Genomic DNA, 20,689 nt, shown 5'->3' with positions numbered 1-20,689 from the left:
TAAGCCCCAGATGTTCCCGTTCTCAGCTGAACTTTCCACCAAGTTATTTCATACCCTCTACTTTTCACAAGTAAAACTATTGCAATCTCTGGTGCTTTCCAATCTCTTTCCAAAGAAAACTGCCGCCAGTCAAATTCCTTCTCCCACCCACAACAACTAATTGTCCATACTGTTATTCATCTCCTTTTCTGAAGAATTAAATTAGCAAGACCCCTTAGTGCAAAAGTGGGAGCTTTTTTTCTGTCAAGGGCCACTAACCCACAGCAGGAAAAAAAAAATCAACTAGGGCCACATACAGGTAAGAAGCCACTTGATTTAGTTTACCTTTTGTTTTTGTGGAAAAATATAAAATATTCACCTCACCTTCTTTTTAAAAAATTAGAACAGGGAAAGAGAACTCCATTCAATCTATATAATAGTTAAAATGCTCCAGGTCTATGCTATAGTAACTTTGGGAAATGAGGTGGTTAAAAAAAAAAAAAAGATGGTGGGGAAGAGGAGACAGAGACTGGGAAAAGGGAAACAAAAGGTAAGAAATAAAAAGTAAGAGGCCAGGGGATGGTGAAAGAGGGAAGGAGAAAAACGGACACCAAAAGAAAGGAAAAGAGGAGAAAACACAGAAGAAGGCCTTGGCAAGGTCCTTAGTAAATGTGTTAGTTGCAGTAAACAGCCTGTCCCACTCCTGGTGCTCCCTGTACTGTGGGCATTAGAGTAAGTTGTCACTGCCCTTTGAAATTCTTTTTAGCTTTCTAGCAGTTTAGGAAAAGTCCTTTCTGTGCTGAGAAACAGCTGGCCTACTTTAATTTTCGAACTTAAAAGCTATTTTTTAAAAAAATAAAGGCCATTTTCTCAAGAAAGTATGAAGGTTTTACATATGCATAAAGGAATGACTGAAAGTCTCTGACACTGCAAAACTGTCAAATGGCCTTATTTTTGATCTTCGAGAGATTAGGGCTATCTTAGTTCATAGAGCCTGAATGTTATATTTGGAATCAGCATTTATTTCACTGATTTGAGAGTTCTTTTTCCCCAAAATCAAATTTACTTTGGGGTTTAGGTGGATCCTGGTGTAGTAGACAATATAAAGTGGAGACCACTATACATCTCTAAGTTAAGACAAAATAGACTAGCTTTTGCAGCTCTTTATCACTCATCTCCCATTGAAAGCTGAATATCTAAATGTGTGCATCTAGCAACCCACTGAGAGAAGTTGCTTTTAAGCTGCAGTACTGATTTTAGAGCTGCTGTATATGTGCTACTGTGCCTTATTTGCAGAATATTTGGGATTACATTCTGCTGATGGTGTATTAAAGAAGACAAAATGGAACAGGATAATGTCCACAGAAAGTGAAATAAAATAAAGGGTGGAGAATAAGGCAAAGCCATATGACAGACTAAAATCACTGGCCTCTTGAGTCTGAAAAGATGAATGCTTATGGGGAAAATAAGAGAAGTACATGCAATTGTGATGGGTACGATAACCACAAACTATGTCCTAGAACACTGACATTAGGTACCCCCTGAACTTGAAAGAGATGATTTTAGGTTAGATGAAGGGAGGCCCTATTATGAATATCAAATACTAAACTTAAGTAATTAAATTCCCTAAGGCGTATAAGGGAGGCAAAAAATAGTAATAGATTCCAAAATGTTTGGGCCAATTTGTGAATGACAAACTAATATTGGGTTATTCTAGGAAGCTCAGAATCTTGAGGGCCACTTCTAACTGTGCACACAATTCTTAGTTTGCGTGTCAGCAAGGACTCCTGGGTGATGTGGATCATGAGGCTGCTCTAGAGACTAACATTACTCTAAAGGTCCTCAGTGCTGCCTTCAGAATTAAGGTGATGATTGCTGGTCTAGGCAGCTGAAATACTGGGTCAGAAGGCTATCAGGCCAGATGATACTAGTGCTGCCTCCTCTCCAAGCCTAGGTTACTTTTGAGACAGCCAATAGATGTGGAGACAGCTCAGATGGGGAGGAGGGAAGGTGGTCGGAGAACTTTGGCTTGGTTCAGGGTGGTTTCAATTTACATCTGCCCTCATCTTTTTCAAAATGTTTGCTGTTTGTTTTATGCAGAAATAGATTTATTCCCCTTTCTAATGTAAAAATAAATAATTAAAAGTATTTGGGCAAAATACAGAGAGGTAAAAAAAAGTGAAAATGAAAGTTATGGTAATATTGCTAATGTTTTGATATATATTCTTACAGACTTTCCCCTCATACATATGCATATACATATGTTAATTTTTGTAAAAATTGGGTTGTACTTTAATATCATCTTGTAATCTGCTTTTTAACTTAACAATACATCATGGATACCTTTCTATGTACAACAGCACTTAATTTTTTTAAAAAAATTATTTTTAGTTTTTATTAAAGTATGGTAGAATAATCTGCAGGCATGAAAATATTTTTTTGAGGGGAATAGAGTTAATTAAAATATTTTAATGGCTGCAGATTATTCCATTATATGGAAATGGCATAGTTCACATAAATAAATCTCCTATTGACAGATATCTAGGTTGCTTTTATGACAAACAGTGCCACTGAAATATGCTTATACATATATGTTTGTGGATTGTCATACTCTTTCCTTGGGAGAAATTGCTAGATGTGGAGCTGCTAGCTCCAGGCTACCTCAAGCAACCTCCTAGATAATGGTTCTTCCCTCAACAGAGTAGAAGAAAGATCATGGAATTTATAAGTTCAACTTTTTAGTTGCTTATGATCTTAGTGTCAGTTTCTTCATTTATTAAAGAGAATATTAATGATAACCAGCTCATCGGATAGTAGTGAGACATAAACGTGGTAATGTAAATAAAAGGTACTCATAAACTTTAAAACACGTAAATGCAGAGATTCTTATTTTCTTATTAATATCTTTATGTCAAGAATTCAGAGGCAGTTTTAATGGGTCCAGTCTTTCATGTTCCACACACTGAGAGGGCCCCAAGAAATCTCTCACCATACAGAGTAACACTTCTGAATCCCCAGATCTGAATTAGCTGCCTAAAGGGTGAGGGGGTCCCTTTAACCTACCAGATGTTTGACTGCCATTTACCTTGATGGCATTTGGCTCCTCAAGTTTCGTGCTATATGGCATTCACCTGGTAATTATTTGCCATTGTCTGTTGTACTAGAGAGGAAAGTTTATCATGTTCTCTTCTTCATTTGGCCCTCTATAAATATACCCAGTTTGCGTGGGCCTGAATTGAGTACTCTGGCAAAAAACCAACGTTCTCAGGAAGAAAGAGATCAGTTGCATTACAACCCAACTTGCAAATTCCTTTCCAAACGTCTGGTGCTTTTGCTTTGGAAAAAAAAAAAAAGTGCTCCTGTTCATCATTACTAGCCAAAAGCATTTATAGATTATGATTTTTTTTAATCTAGAAGGGAGCACAGAGCAAGAATGGTGCTCTTTATTAGCTATTTCGACATGGCCAGTAGAGTACTAGCACCCAGCAAGTGCTCAATAAATGCTACTTGGTCTTGATCACTATCTTTCTCCAGGTCATTTTTTTTACTACTTTCCATTAAAGACAGAATCACTAAGGCACAGAGAAAAAAAAATCAACCTATGAGAGAAATTCTCAAATTATGTGGAAGACAAAAGTGCGTGGATAAGAAGAAAATGAGTGAGGAGTTTTGGATAAAGAAGTACCTCTCCCTCACACAAGGTGGCATGTTATAAGTGGGAGTCAAGAAAATATGGGATTTATAAAAAGAAGGCAACAAGTATTTTTTGTGGCAGAGACAAAAGTTACACAAATGATTCAACAAAAGCAAAATATAAATATGTCATGTTGGAGACTATTGTGCTAGAAGAAAGGAAAGACATAAAAAAAAAAAGATTGTGGGTCCCTGCAAGCCAAAGATAGTGAGTGTCTCATTTATTTTTCTAGTCACTGTGCTCAACAGGGGATTGATGGTGAAATAAGGCAGGCTGGACTAGAGTGATGGCATAAGGATGAAAAGGATCTCAGACAAAGAATGCTACAAATAATGACCTGAAAGCACTTAGTGATTGGCTACAGGAAAGAGAGTTCGCAACTAGCAATGTCAGTAGAACAGTAATAACAAAAGTAAGTGGCACATAGTAGGTGTAAGGAATATGCTGAAAGTAGATAAGATCACATATCCTTCTATCCTTCCTCACAGAAACAATTTCTTGGTGGAAAGCATGAGACATCTGTGTAAACAGGGTAGGTGTGCTAAAGATTTTTGATCACTTTATTTACTCGTAACCCTCAAATGAGAAAGTTTTTCAATACCTAGTCACTTATACCTGAGGCATGAGTCACCACAGGACCCAGAAAAACTGGAGCCTATAAGTAAAATAGGTACCTGAATTACTGTTTCATCTCAGCTCTTCAAGCCTCAACTAGCTGAGCTTGGAACTGAAAGGAGACAGCCAAGAAAATTAACGTTGTTATTACTCAGGCTTTGACAAATAAAGTAGGTTTTCCAACTTCGCTCAATACCATATTTTATAGTAACAGAATAGGCATAGTAGGAGGGAGTAGGCCACAGCCTGGGGTTTCTGTCAAAAGTAAGTCCACTGGATGAGAGCCATGGCATAGTTGCCAAGTAAAGGTCAGAAAAAGGAGACAGAAAAGGAAAAGAGTTCCTGGATTTTCCAGGTCCTATCAAGTTGAGGACATTCGGAATGAATGAAATGAGGACTCACAAAGAAGACATAGTGTTATTCCACCATGTTTCTCAAGAAAGTAAAGGAAGAGAGCAGCTCTGAAATGTTCTAACCACAAAAAAATAAATGTTAATTACATGACATGATGGAGGTGTTATGGTGGTGATCGTTTTCTATAAGTGTTAATGTTATGGTGGTGATCATTTTATATAAGTGTATCAAATAAACATGTTGCACACCTTCTCAATCAAGCTGGAAAAAAATAAATAAAATAACATTTAAAAAACTGTTAAGGAAGGACTATTCTAGACAAATTTTGTCAGACTTAGAATATTCTGTAAATACTTTAAAGGGAAAACCCCAGAGTGACATTTTATAATTTTTTTACTGGTAAAAAGAATCCCCCTACTCTTTTGCTTCCTCTCTGCACATGCATACATATTTTCTACCCAAATTCACATCTGTCCCATGTGCAAAATACATTCACCCTATCCCAACATCCCAAAAAAGTCTCAACCCATTACAGCCTTGACTCTAAGCCCAAAATCTCAACTAAATATCATTAGCTCCAAGGTCCCAAATGTCATCATATATATCGATTATTGGTGAGATGCTGGGTATGGTCTATTCTGTGTCAAAATTATCCTCCATCTATCTGTGTACCTGTGAAAATAAAAAACAAGTTATCTGCTTCCAAAATACAATGGTGGGACAGACACAGGATAACAGTTAGAAATGTTTTCCCTAAACTAGCGGAAAACAGTCAAGTTAAATATTGGAACAGAACCCACCACTTATTCATGCAAAAAATAGTTAATGATCACCTACTATGTGCCAGGCACTGTCTTAGAAGCAGAATATACAGTGGTGAGTGGGGTAGACAAGGCCCTCCCTACTCTTGTGGAAGTTCTGTAAACAAACAAGCTTCTACACTGCCTGAACAACACAACTTATCTGCCTCAGTATCCATGCTGACCAGCAAGGGAACAGGAGTGCTAAGGTGGAGAGAATAAGCATTATCGAGTGCCAGCCAGCCAGTCTTGATGAAAGGTCAAGTCAGCTCATTGTCAGCACATGCTCAAGTAAAATTAACAAGTAGGGTCTTATATATAAAGTGTATAAAATTCTTGGAGACCATTCTTGGGAAACAGCACAAACTGTAAGTAGCTTCCATAATTAGAAAAAAACACAGGAATCAATAACAAATGGGAAAATGTGTTTTAAGAAGGTTGGAGAAGGCAAACAGTTACTGCTTCCCTTGGGTTCCCCCACTCCTCTTTGTGAGGCTGTCACGAAGCACAGTAGTCTCTCCAACACATCTAAGCACCCACAGTGGCAGCTGAAGAAAAACAATATACTCTCTCTCAGTCTTTCTCACAGTTTTGGTAATTTTTGAGACTTCAGTGAACGAACGGCACTCCGCTTTTAATTGGAATCTTGATTTTTTTTTAAAAAGTGCATAACAAATTGATTAAAAAGTAATAATTAACACATTCAGTCAGGGAATCTAAATACGTCATTGTGCAAAATACTTCAGGTTCAATGAGGGGCAACTCTTTTGAGGTACCGAAATTTTCTTTTAATTTCTAACTGTGGGACCTGGATAAGGTACTGGTCTGCTGTGATAAGGTCACGCCATGCTAACTCTTTTCCTGGGACCTAAACTAATGCGTGATACAACCCCTCCTGTGTCAAGATGATTGGCTTGACTTTAGGACAGAGCAGTTCCCACCTCCTCCTACACTGTGCCTTTAAGCAGTGGAAAGGAAGATGAATGAATTTTGAAAGCAAGCTTCATTTCTTTGCTTTGTAAATCCTGTCAAGTTTAACTGGACTCCTTGCCTCTAATTTCTGATCTCCAAACCACCCTTCATGCTCTAGGCAGAGTTAATGTCATGAAACACATATCCGACCATATCATTCTCTTGATCCAATCCTTTCATTGGTTCTCCACTGCTAACAGAGTGACGTTCAGATTCTTCATTATACTATTCATGCCCCTCCCAAACTTTGTACCATCTTCTCAGTCTCATCTTTCACTGCGCATGTCTTCTTCCACTCTGGCCTGTGCCCTCAGCTCTCCAATCACATAAGTCTATTGATGTACTTTCATGTTTGTGCCATGGTTCATTCCACATTCCTTTGTCAGGAATATCCTTTCTTCCAACCTCTACCTGTCAAAATTCTCCTCGTCTTTCAAAGCTTGGCTTAAAGACCACCTATTTTTGAAGTCTTGTCTAACTCCCTTGCTAGGAATTAATCCCTCCTTTCTCTGGGCTAGCATAGTACCTGGTTTACATTTCTCTTAAGACATACTATGCCTTAGGTTATAGTTATGTAGGTGATAGTTATATATAGTTATATACTATGTTTTTATCACCCTCCTTGAAAGCAAGAATTGTGCTTAAGTATCTCTGTATCCTTGTCTACAGCCCCTCCCCCCAGTGCTTGGCATACAAAGCTGCTTGATACTGAGCAAATGAATTTAAATGGTAATGATATACGTATATGTGACAACTGTGTATGGAGGGAAGGTTTCTCTATGTCTTTATCCACAGAGCCCACCAATCTCAGCACTACACACAATATGGGCATTCAGTAAATAACTTCTAAATAAATGGTGAGATATATACATATACTTTTAAATTTTACTTCATTTTTTTTGCCTGATGAGTTTCATTTTGAAAAGGAATCATAGAAGTAGTCATGGTTTAAGTGACTTCCAAGAACAACAGACAAGAACAAAAGCCATTCAACAGTGCAGAATCTCAGAGTTGAGCTCCATTTCAGCATGTTATAATGAAACCTGTAGCTTTAACAATAATTTGTACCATGGGTTATCGATTGCAATTATTGATCAACCAATTTGCCACACAATAGCTCAGAGAATGGCATTTCCTAAAAAAAAAATATTCGGCGATAAGAAAATTGCTTCCCACAGGGATACCCTTGTCCTACACTTGGGTCTGGTGAACAAAGGCAACAGCACCACTGGGTTCTGGTATGGAGATCTTTCAGCTCTCAAATGCCTTCAAGAATTCATATGCGGCTATAACAAACTGCCTCTAGTTTGGCTTAATCTTTTGTATTAGCACATTAATGAGTCTGGATTCCTTCCCCATTTTCAATGGTATCCCAGGCAGGGACAAAGGCTCAGGCAGCAGGGGGCAACTTTCCTTTTGCTGGACAACAAGTGGTCACTGGTCCCAGCCTGTGGCTAACAAATTCCATAGTTCTTTGATGGTAAAGCCCACAGAATAGGTCTTCTCTGCCTTAGGCTCTGCAATGCAAAATAGAGCTTTAGGAATGTGGGCCTAGGCAGTGTTCCTGGCATCTGTGACATCACTACAACAGCTGAGAGTGATGGCGTCTCAAGAAAGCTTGTAGCCCCAAGCCCTGCAAATTCTTTCTGCTCTGTCAGCATATGAAATACACACACACTCACGAATATCTTATATGGCTCTCAAAATCATTCTAAATACCTCCTGTGAGACATCTGCCAATAAGGATATCATGTCAGCCAGGTTTTAAATATAGGAACCTCTCACCATCTTCAACCAGAGAGCAAAATGCAAAAGGAATGAAGATTAACTTGCCCTGAACTTTATAGCTCTGAAGTCTTTTCACTTGATACCATCCTTCCATGAAAGGTCATAGCGGGGCTGAAGATTAAAATGGGGCTTCTGGACCATGTGGTAAAATCTCTAAGCTGTACTCTACGGGCAGCCTGCCTATTTTTAGATCATTCACTTTAGGGCAGAGTTCAAATTTGGGAAAATCCGAAGAACTTGATTTAAACTCACACTCCTTCAGATGTGTATATAATTTTTTAAAAAATTATCATCTTCATTTTCTATTCAGTTACTTTGAGCCAAACTAAACTTTAAATAGTTCACAAATCTGTCGAAGGTTGGCTAGATATATTTTTACAAGAATGTTTAGGATTTAGATTATTATACTTAGAATTTTTAAATCATTTAAATAACAACCTAAACTAGACAAGTTGTAGTCTCTCCATTCTAGAAATTGATAAACTGAGGCACAGAGAATCAAGCCACTTAAAAGGTCATTCTTGACTTTCCCTTATGCTAATTCTTCATACAATCGTGGTATGAAGCAAAAGATTAGTTATAATGTATTGAGTGTCTACGACATGTATTATCTCTAACCCTTCAAGTTAGATTGTACTATACCCATTTCACAGATTAGGAAACTTGAATCCAGGGAGGTTAAATAATTTGGCCTGAAGCCAGGCGACTACAAAGTGACATATCTGAGATTTAAACATAGATCTATGTTTGGTTCTAGAGTCTTTGTACTTTCCTCCAAACTAGATTATATAGTACTGTGGCTCTCAAACTTCTCACTATGACTCTAAATCGCACACAAATAAGACTTTACAACAAAACCAAGTAGTAGTGGTTTAACAAAAACTCTTGTGGATCAGTGAACATTACGATCTCAAAATAGTCTTTTGAAGCTTTAAACAGGATAGATAATATTTCTCTAGCCACTCACTCCCACACCCCTTCCCCGCCCACCCCAACACACACATACGTATATACCCACCTCTCCCCTCCATGCTCTAATAAAGGCCACAACACCAAAGGAGCTGCTAAGTGATGGCTACATTTGAGAGATATATTCTTGTGGGTTAGTGAAGGTATCATTGCTCCTCAGTGCTGTTTCCATCATAACTAAAAACAAATGTTTCTACTAAGTTGGGTTCTCCCATTGTGTTCATACAGTCATGTTTATGAATCTACATGTAATACTTTATTTTTATCCCTGTAACATTTCACTTTGCTAGCTTTCTCTGCCATTCCAGCCTACTGAGATATTTTTAGATACTGATTGTGTTATCAATGTATTAGCTAACCTCACCTAACTTCGTGCCATCACTAAACATTAGAAGCATGTCTTCTCTGTCTTCAGTTAAGTCACTGGTAAAAACTTCGGGCATTAAGGGCCAAGTACAAAGCAAACAACCAAAAGCCTCTCTCCAGGCTGACATTGATATGTTAAGGAAATACTCTTCAGGTATGATGGTTAATTAGCTATACTTTACCAAACTATATGATTATTTAATAGCCAACATTGCTTGCCACTCATTGAAAAATGAACATAGGAACCTCTGTCAAACGCCTTGCTGAAATCTAGACATATCATGTCTGTGCCATTCCTCTGATCTAGTAAGATCACACACACATACAGAAGTGACTTGATTTGTTATGAGCAGTCATACAGTGGCCTCCAATAATCATCACAGTGGCTTCTGAAAGTTCATGCTCTCCAAGAATCTAGTATAGAATTTTGCTAAGATGTGACACCAGGATCTCTGACTTGTGATTTCCACAATCCAATTTGCACCCCTTATTAAAGGTGAGTGTACAAAATTGTGCCTGTTTCTAGTGTTTTGGTTCTTCTTCTATTTGTTGTGATGACCCAAAATTTCCTAATAGGATACCATAAAAATTACCAGAAGACTCTTCAGTGACCTGAAATATAACTGATTTGAACTTGGGCCTCATTGTTTATGACATACTGTAATGGTAATTCTCTTAGCTTCTTCGGTCTTGTCAACTGTTTGCCCATAATACGGAATAGATATTACTCTGAAAAATGCTAACCTAGCAAAATACTATTTAAGTCAACTAATTAAACAAATAAGATCAAACTTTAGTGCTATTAGGAAGTTATCCAATAAAATCCAGTGCATATGAATAATAACGTAATTTCCACTTTGGACATTAATTAGAACTCAGGTGGAAATATTCCACTTAACAGCTGCAATCCAAAATCACTGTGGTTGCTATCTAAGAAAAGCATATAGTTATGGATACAAAATTGACCTCATTATTATTATTTTACCTCCACTAAGTACTAACACTGAGCTCACACAGAATATGGAAACACCCCTGGTCCTGTGTCAAGTAAGTCTGGGGCTAAAAGTTAAGCATCAAATAACCATGGGCATACAGGACTGAGGCCAAAAATTTGATTGAGCCAATTAACACGGGACTGCCATCCAGGGACAAAATTGTCTGTTCTGTACAGACAAGCTAGTTTAAGACAAAAGAACTTAGTATTTTATTTTCATTGGACTTTATCAGAATCCTAATGACTTGGGCAAGGAAAACTTAGATGTGTTGGTCTTCAACTTCAAAAGAGACATTTTTGGCTTACTAGTACAAGAACACAGACCCTCCAACATCACTTTGGAACATCCCTTCAAATAGGAATAATGTTTCCACCAAGCCACTCACACTCTTCCATTTGGTCCTCATTTTAACTAATAGTTCATTTTAGGAAGTGCCTAATGGCAATTGGAAAGCATTCTGTGACTGCCTTGTATACTGTAGATATTTAGTACATTCACTGAATGAACATTCAGATGAAAAAAAAATGGCTCATATGGGATTAAACCTTTAATGTTAGCTTCAAGGGCACCCTGCGATTTTTATTCTTTTAGCAGTTGGAACCCTTTGTTTAAGTGTAATCTTACTTGGAAGACCAATATGTAAAGCAGATTTTAAAAATGTAGCCGTTCTAGTTAAAATAGTAATGGAGGACTCAGAACAACCCCACAGCACCTCTCCCACATCTCTACTCCTGGTGGAACACAATCTGAATACACTGCCTAAACAACTGAGCTAACTGGCACATAAGCCCACTTACTAATGTGATGCTAATTTTGTCATTCTTGAAGGAGGAAGAAGGTACTAGATAAATTATTATAGGTTGCCTAGGAATGTGGAGGAGTTGAGATCCAGAACATAAGAGTGAAAGGATGACTGTTCTGAATTGTGGCTAGCAGCCCAAGTCAGACTGTGAGTGGGTATATGGGCATAGGGCCATCAGCAACAGGTCCTGCTGACTCTGCCTACTTTTGGTTCAGTCATCCCAACAAAGACCTCTAGCCCCTGGACCCACGGGCAAAAACTGCTCAATGGGTTTAACGAGGTAGTGGGCACTGAGGTATATTTGTTATGACCAAATACTAGTAAATATCCATAATAAGAGATAAATAATTAACAAGATCATTCCTCATGTTATACTGCTTTTTGTTCCTAAGATGAACTGCTTAAGTATGGGCTTCTGTTATGACTGGGAGCACTGTAAAAAAAAAAAAAAAGGCAAGAGCCTTTGGAAACACTGTAATGCTACTATAGAATGTTGATCTGTTCATCTCCCAGTCCCAGCGTTGTCATTTACTTGCAACATGACTTTGGACAAGTCATTTCCCTCTCTTGGCTTTAACTTTCTCATCTGCAAAATCAGAGGGGTCCTAAAGGCACCTGCTAACTATAACTCTGTACTTACATAACTTTGCCTTTTAACACAGAAACTAGTTAATATTGAATGTGAAAGTGCCTTACATTGAATTTGAACTCAGAAATAAACTGAGGGCAACAAATGTTGAGTATATATTGAGTATCTACTGTGCATATGACACTATGTTAGGTGCTATAGGAAACAGATAATCCCAGACTTAAGGAGCTGACAGTCCAGAGGCAAGATACAAATACATATTCACAAATATATCTATATGAAAAGTTATTTCTGAATTTCTCTAATAGCATTTGAAAATACATATACTGATGTGTTGCTTATAGTAAAGGATTTTGGGGGGCTAGAGAGCAACCATTTGTAACTGTTTAATCGAAAATGTGTTGCATTTGACCGGTAGGTAAAATATAAATAGCATATGAGGCCCTATGGATTTCATAGATATTTCGGAAATATATTTCCAAAATCTGGTAGACTTTATCATTTGATAGAATTCCCTTTTCATATCTAGGTCTTGTCTTTCCATAGCTAACACTTCCAATACTTCTAACTAAAACAAAAACCTTATGAAGGAGTACAATACTGCAATGAAAAAAATGAATGTATTTTTCTTCATTGTTAAATCAAGATTACCACAACGCTGCTACCAACATTTTGGCTTACCACGCTTGACTCATCCTCCATTTTTGAGAAATTTATTAATATGCAAAGCACTAAAATATATAACCCAATTTAAGTATCTTTAGTCCTGTATATTCTAAATATAGCAAATAGCTCATTTTCAAGAAATTTAATATGAAATACTTGGGAACTCTTCTTGGTGCAGTGTTATTAAACTGTACATAGTAATTAAGATATTAAAAACACATGCTCCCCAAAGCTGCCAGACATTGTAATTATTTTTCAGGATATTAAGCAAAATGACAGGAGATTTTTTTTTTTATGATAAATGTGTTTTGGAATGCATCAGCTAATTCTCTTCTACTTCATGAAATAATATTTAGCTCCACAGAGTCTAAGTCTGGTATTTAAAGACCAACTCACATCGTCCCTTTGTAACTCAGAAGTCATTCATTGGCTCTTGCTAACATGCCATCACAGATACGCTTTCACATACACACACACACACACACACACACACACACACACACACACACACAACTTGCTAGCTCCATATCAAAATGGCAATTAGTAGAGTTCTGACACACTATTTGTACATGAAGAAGTATGACAGACATTGAGACATAATCCCATTTGGAAAGGTCCTTTAAATTTGATCCTCAAAAGATTTATCTTTTTTATTTAGAAATTTTACATCAGTGTTGGCTTTTCTAGGAACCATTGGACTAGGCCAGTGTTTTATGACTCTCACTGGTATTACTGTGAGAAGAATATGAAAAAAGCTTTTTAGAGTGTTTTCTATCATGCCTGAGATTTATTTTCTTTTTAATCGCATGCAAATGAATGTCCTGGGTACTTCTCTGGCACTTAACAACTTTACTAATTAACTTATTAATTTTTTTTTTTCTATTTCAAAAGTTAGTGTCTTTTCATGATACCAAAGTAGTCTGTCAGGAATCTTAAAACATACTTTTCAGGTGTTCATAGAGGGATGGAAGTGGAGACATTCTACTGTCTGCTCTACATTTTACATCATTTTATGAATTAGAGATAGCTAATAGAAAGTTTGTCTGCTGTCTATAACTCAAACCCATGACACAAAGTGCATCAGTTTCCACACCATACAATTTGCAATTTGGTAAATGACATGCTTGTTCTTTCTTTGCTGCTGAGTTTAGAGCTTCAGACCATAGAAATTACATCTGGGACTTGGAAGTCATTAGACAAATAAAGAAGTTTCTGCTATTTGTACTTCTGCATATCTTTTATATATGGATCTTGTTAATCATAGCAAGGTGTGCCATGTCTTGATAGAAGTAGAAGGAAAGAGCACAGAAACTGAAATCAGTAGCCCTAGATTCTAGGCCTAGTTCTACCACTTACTATATGTAGGTCGTGTAGTCTTCTAGTACCCATGGTTGCTATATTGGGTAAATGCAGGTAATAATACCTGCTTCTCAGAGCCATTATGAAGATCAATTTTTCTAATGTACATGAAAGAGCTTTACAAACTGAATTGTGCTATGCAAATGCATGGCAGAATTATTATCATTCATATGGAGTTACACGGGTAACAAGATATGAAGACAGGTTCCCTATCTGGCCCTGGAGGGGGTAAACTTAGGAGTGATAAATGCAAAAGTGTTTTTATAGTTTCATGTTTTCATAGCCTAATGAGAACAAGGTGGAAGAACAGAAGAATTGGGTGGCGGGGGAAGGGTGAGTTTAAGTTCCTTCCTCCCAAGCTAGAAGACTGGTGGGAAGGATACAGACTCTGAAAAGATGAGAGGTTAAAAAGTAGAAAGGGTTGACCTGGGAACAAGGTATTTTAAAGAGTGGCAGAGCAGAGAATAAAGTCACAAGATTTGTTCACAAGAGGGTGCTGGGTTAAAGCTTGACCTTGAGTTACAAATCACAGGATCACATGACTGGAAGGAATCTTAAGAGGCCATCTCATCCACTCCCCTACCATTCAGCAGGACACCAGCCATCCCAAACAAATGAGACTTTATCCAACTTTGAATGTAAAACTCTGACACCAAATGGGCAGGTACTGAATGCTCTGGCTTCAACTGTTTATGACAGGAAAACGATTTCTGGAATTTTATTTGAACCTAAACTGAAACAGGATAAAAGAATAAACAGCTAGATATTCCTTGGGAACAATAACTTCTATAGCAGTTTAGGGACTGCTGAATTAACACTAACTATATAGTTAGCTCTTAGAAAATGTTATCAACAGAACAGGGTTAGAAGAGAAATGGCTCACAGTATCACATGGGTAAGAATGTATTTTGATCGTTCTTGGTATTTGTGGTGTCATCTCTTCATACAGGAGCCTTGGAGCAGAACACTAACAAAAACAAACTTTGTTTTAATTAAAAAAAGCAATATGGTCCTGCAAATTCCAGGATATTGAGGACTTTAAAGAGTTCAAGTCCTCTCCTAACACAAGACAATAAATCCTCACACAAATTAGAAACTGAAAAGGAAATAAAAAGGTCCTCATTTCCAATCGTGGGAACGTTACACATGAACTCTGGCTTGGAAGGAGGAGAGGAGGACATTCCACACCTGCAGGCCTTCCCAGGAAAGGGGCCCAGGCCTTACCCTGAACCTATCCCCTCAAGGTTATACCATGGGGCTGTCAATATGGAAATAATGTGATTTTATTCCCTTAGTGAGAATATTATTTCCAGTGCTATCAACAGCAACTGTAACCTGAAAGGAGGCAGCTGAGAATTTCCATGGAAGAAAGTGAATAGTTATTTTGGGATTGTTCATTAATGGCCTAACTACAGTCCATCTGGATGGAGGACACACATGGGCATACATGCATAGAGAAAAATATCTCTGTATTTATAGATATGTATGTTGGAGCATCCTACTATAGTTTAATAGATACAGAACCAAGCAAAGGGCTTAGAAAAATAACATTACGCTCCTAGATTCACCACTCACTTACATGTGAACTTGGGCAAGTTAACTTGATTCTACCTCCCTGTAACTAAAACTTGGGGTCAATTTAGTCAGGTATTCGGTGAATCCAGATGTTTGGCAGTATATAGGAAACATCTGGATGACTGATCAAATTTTCAACTGAACTCACTGGTTGTTTTGGCAGCATGCCCACGCAGCCCTTAATGGCTTTCTGCCTCAGTTTCCCTAGCTATAGAAAAGGACAAACTTTATTTATCACTTACCTCCCAGAGGGCAGTGAAGATGAAATAATGTTGAAGGGTAACAATGAGTTCTTGAAAAAGAATAATTTTGTGAAAGTACGATATCTTATACAATTCCAGGTTATGTACTTTTCTCAATATTAGTTCGACTTTTAGGACATGAAATTACTTTGAAATATGGTTAAATGCTACACAAATACAAACACATCATTATCATCACCATTACCATCATCACATTCTTTTTTTAAAATGTTTAATATTCATTTATTTATTTTTGGTGACATTGGTTAATGAAGTCCTATTAGTTTCAGGTGTACAATTTAACAGTAAGGCATATATATATTGCATTGTGTGTTCCCCTCATAACATTCTTCATTAGGACTTCCGTAAAGTGTCTCACCTTCAGATTGAATCATGGCCAAAATATAAATTTCACTGAAGGTCTGAAAAAAATGTGTTTTGGCCATGGAAAGTAACACAGATGAGGAAAAAAAAATCAATGTGGGTGTTTGGAGCCAACCAATTTTAACAGCTCAACTTAAACAGATAAAACTGGTCTATTAATGAGAAGTAATTGATTGCTTAATGGTATCTGTATGGGAACCAAAAATGTTCAAACATACATTCATGGACATAGGTAGGAGAAAGGAATTGTAAACTGTGTGCTTTCCATCTCTGACAATATACACCTCCCTACCTATAAAGTGGTTTCAACTTTTGTGGCTGAAAATTATAGAAAAGGGAAAGAAGGAAACGATACGGAAGAGATAAAAAAAGAGACACATCAAAGGGATCTGCAACCATACAAAATTGGGAGAGCAGAATTAAACTGGTAAAAAGTGTTGGAATACTGTTCTCTCTCAACCTCAAGTTCTGCTTATAGAGAAAATTCTGAATATAATCATCTTAACTGCCATTTATTATCTGTCATGAACATGTATTTATACATATTTGTATACATGTAAACTATATATTATATATAAACTTTATATAATGGTGATATATAATTTATAATCTTTACAATACCCTTACAGTAACCTCAGAGAGGTTGAGTGATTTATGCAGGATTATATACTTAGTAAGATCCACAACTGAATTCAGATCCATCTGGATCCAAAGGTCATATTCTTTTCACTATACCACATGGTCTCTCACAGTATTAATATCAAACAACTAAAACTTTTGCTAAAATGTCTTGTTATAAATATTTTTAGTGACTATTGGATCATATAGAAGCCCATGTCTACTTCAGCTTTCCCTTTTTCCAGGGTAGGAGTCCATCCACAGGTCTTTGTCTAATCTTCCTTATGATTGTCACTACCCTGTTCCTGTTTATCTTTACTTACTCATTGTTTATGGCAGATCTTAACACTTCCTCCCCTCCAGAGACCCTCTCACGGCAGCCTGGCCCACCTTAGCCCTAAGCACCCAAAACTGATGAGCAGCATCACTATTCTGGCTTTTCATCATAGGTTTCCTTTTATCTTTATTTCAGGACTTCCTATGCTTCTGCTTCCTCTTTAAGAAAGCTGTGAAAACAGAGGGTTAGACTTCTTTTGAATCATCAAATTCTCTGGCACCTGGCTGAACACCTAGTGGGTATTCCTTAAGGTCTGTTCACCCAAGAGCTCTATTGACAGTATTCTTCACTGAGGATTAGGGGCATAATGATAGACTCTGAGATTTGGACCTCTCCAGTGCTGGGTTCTAACCAATGTGAGCGGAGCCACCCACACACAATTGGTCTGAGGTAATCTAAAAATAATTCAGAGGACAAATACTGCCATTGTCCCCAGGTGAAGCATATCATGCCTTTAATTCAGCCATAAGTGATTTACATTGTGCTCTGACTCCTTCAGAGATATGTTTTGGAATAATCATACTATATCTAACCAGGCTTTAGAGAATTTAGTGAAGTTGTAAGTTCACAGAAAGAAGGATCAGTTATGCAAATACTGCCATTATCATGTGCTCAGCAGCAGTAACAACTGTTAAATGTTCACTGAGTCCAGAGCACTTTATTAGGCACTGGAGGAGTCACACTCAAGCATGTTATAAATACTTTCATAATGCCATTTGCAGTGAAATACATCACTATTTAGAAAGCCTTTCCAAACATTTTCTAAGAACCACAAAAATTTCACTGCTAAACTTCATATTAAAAAACAAAACCGTGCCAATGTCTTCATACAGAAGCCTCTGTCCTTGCATTAGGATTTTAGTTTCATTTAAGTTCTTCCTTGGCTACAAACAGAAGTCAGTGGTGCCAGGGCTCTTCCACCCATGGATCATGGGACAGGAACGCCATCACTCTGGTATATGGTGGCATTTTGGGTGGCATTTTTTTTTTGTGGCCACAAAGCAATCACAAGCAGATGGTACAACTAGCTTCTATTTGTGTCTTAGCTACTAAACTCATTATGAGAGGAAAAACTTTGTATAGGTCAAGGGAATCTGTGGGTGTCTCTATGCATGGCAGTGAGTCAGAAGTTGGCAAGGCCATAGCGAAGGTGGTCCTCTCTTATCTTGCTGGTGGCCTTGAAAGCTAATAAATCTTCATTGGAAAGCAATTTAGAAACATGCATAGAAATGTTCATATCCTTTAACTCAATAACTCCAGTATTTTAAGAAAATGATCTGAAGTCAGGAGAAAGCACTATGGATAAAGAGGTAGTTCTATTTATGATGGTAAAAAAAAAAAAAAAAAAAAAAGAAGCAATCTGAATGTCCGGCAAAAGCAGGCTGATTATGATGAATATTTACAGGAATCTTATGTGGCCACAAAAAATGATTAACATGAAGATTTGTGGCAACATGAAAAAGTGTTTCCAATATAGTGTTAATTTTAAGAACTATAAATCACTCGTAAACTTCCAATTATGTAAAAAGTTTGTGTGAGTGTGATTTTTTGAATATTAGAAAAGAACATGAGAAAATGAAAACAGTTGGGCTGCCATAATGGAATTGTGAGATAAATATTTTCCCTCTATTTTCCAAGTTTTCTCTAATATTACAATATCATCTTTATAATTTAAAAGTGGAGTGAAAAATGAGGGTCAAAAGTGCCTTTTAGCAGAGAGAATCTTTGAAGAAAATGAACAATAGTTGTCTTTCCAAAAGTTCAAGAATACAGTTTGGACAGTTGACACCATCCATTCCTCAATTTTTTGCCACTTCCATTTTTGTTGGATATACCCATCACATACCTGGTTGATATGCTTCAGTTTGTCAATAATTTGACTGACCACTGGCTCAGGGCCCTTCATCTTCAGCTCATGAAGGTTGAACTGATTCTTCATTCCATTCCTCGCTGCCTTTTGACTGTATCTGGAAAGGTGATGGTAAAGAAAAGATTTGTTATAAAAGAGTCCAAAGCAAAGTGAAAGTTGACTGCATTTGGCACCAAAGGTCAAAAGCTAACCACAAGCTCTCTTCAGCCTTCTAAATCATGAGATGGTCCCATGGTGCAAAAGTAAACTACTCCAGATAGAGTCTCTTTACAATGAAGAACACTCATTCAACAGTCAACAAACATTTGTTCGACATCTATTTTTTCTAAGTGTTGGGGACACAACGATGAGCAAATCAGACAAAGTCTCTGCATTTATTGTCCTCTTAGTCTAGTGCATAGTCCAGAAGAGTAAGAGCCAATGGCAATGCAGAGTGGCAAGAGCTATGCTAAGGGAGTTCCGGGATCATGGCCAGGGAAACACACAAAAAAGACCTTAACTCTAAGTGTACTTTCTACTCATGTTCTTCACCTCTTCTTTTTCTTCCACTTCCTCCTCCTATAATTTCCTGCAGGCCTTGGAACTGGGTTTCTCTTCGGGAGGCTTTCCCAAGCCATTTGCAGCATAAATTTGTGCTCGCTTTATACACTTCTTTCCCCCAAGTACAATAGGGCAGTCTGATTAAAGGCAAATTCATATTTTTAATTATGAAAAAATGCTCATTATATTTGATTCAAATAGTACAGAAATAAACAAAGCATCAAGTAAAATTTCTCCCATCATCCTATCCTTCCAAAGGAGAACCAGAGTTAACAGTTTGATATATATTTTTCTAGGGGTTTTCACATGCATATACTAACATATCATGTTAACCAAAATTGGAATCATACTAGTCATAATGATTTGCAGATTTTTATCACTTAATAAATATCTTGGACATATTTCCATGTCAGAATATAAAGAGCTGCTTTGTTTTATTCCTTTATTCCTCTGTATGGCTCTATCATTATTTATCTAATCCCTTAATGATAAACATTTCTAACATTTTGCTATTATAGACAGTGCTGCAAAGAACATCCTTGTATACCAACCTTTGCACATTTGCATGAATATCTGTAAAGGATAAGTTCTTAGAATTTAATCATTTTACATTTCTAATATCGAATTATGACATGCAATGTATAATTAATACTACTGTATTTTTGCATAGCACTTTACAAAGCAGTTTCATATCACTCAGTTCATTTGAGCTTCTCAAATACACTGAAGTGGACAGGGCATATCTCACTATCTCCTTATTAGTGAAAATTTCACAATTTCAGAAGATATTGATCTGATTCTGCTAATGTTCCTTTTCAAGATATAATGTATCTGCCAATATTAAGGACATGCTTTGAAAAACTTGCATGGTAGCAGAGAAGGTTAGGAAATCTAGTTCTGACTTTTATAATTAAAGTCATTCTCTAAAAAGAAAAATATGCTGTAGTCAAGTTGAGAACATCTGATTGCATTTCTTCTAAAATGGCAACTTAACATATTCAGCTTATTTAACTTTCAAAGTTGGTGAATACAAAAATCACCAACCATCAAATATCAATTGACTTTGGGAGCTGTATTAAAGAAATATGTAACAACATTCTGTGTGTGTTTGTGTGTGTGTGTGTGTGTGTGTGTGTGTGTACACACAGATATATATATATATATCTGGTGGGAAA

The 20,689-nt window shown here is 37.1% G+C and overlaps 1 protein-coding gene across 1 annotated transcript in view; it reads right to left on the bottom strand.

Moving 5' to 3' along the window:
- The window catches only part of GPC3 (glypican 3), a 438,722-nt gene that overhangs the window by 84,608 nt on the left and 333,425 nt on the right, over positions 1-20,689 (bottom strand). Inside the window, exon 6 of the mRNA XM_011383864.2 lies at positions 18,951-19,071. Coding sequence (XP_011382166.1) covers positions 18,951-19,071 — 121 coding nt within the window. The remainder of the gene's footprint in view (positions 1-18,950; positions 19,072-20,689) is intronic.

This window comes from Pteropus vampyrus, unplaced genomic scaffold, assembly GCF_000151845.1.
Source record: "Pteropus vampyrus isolate Shadow unplaced genomic scaffold, Pvam_2.0 Scaffold548, whole genome shotgun sequence".
In the NCBI taxonomy this organism is placed as follows: Eukaryota; Metazoa; Chordata; class Mammalia; order Chiroptera; family Pteropodidae; genus Pteropus; species Pteropus vampyrus.
Note: the sequence above shows the minus strand (reverse complement) of the source record. Positions and strands in the feature narration are given on the sequence as shown.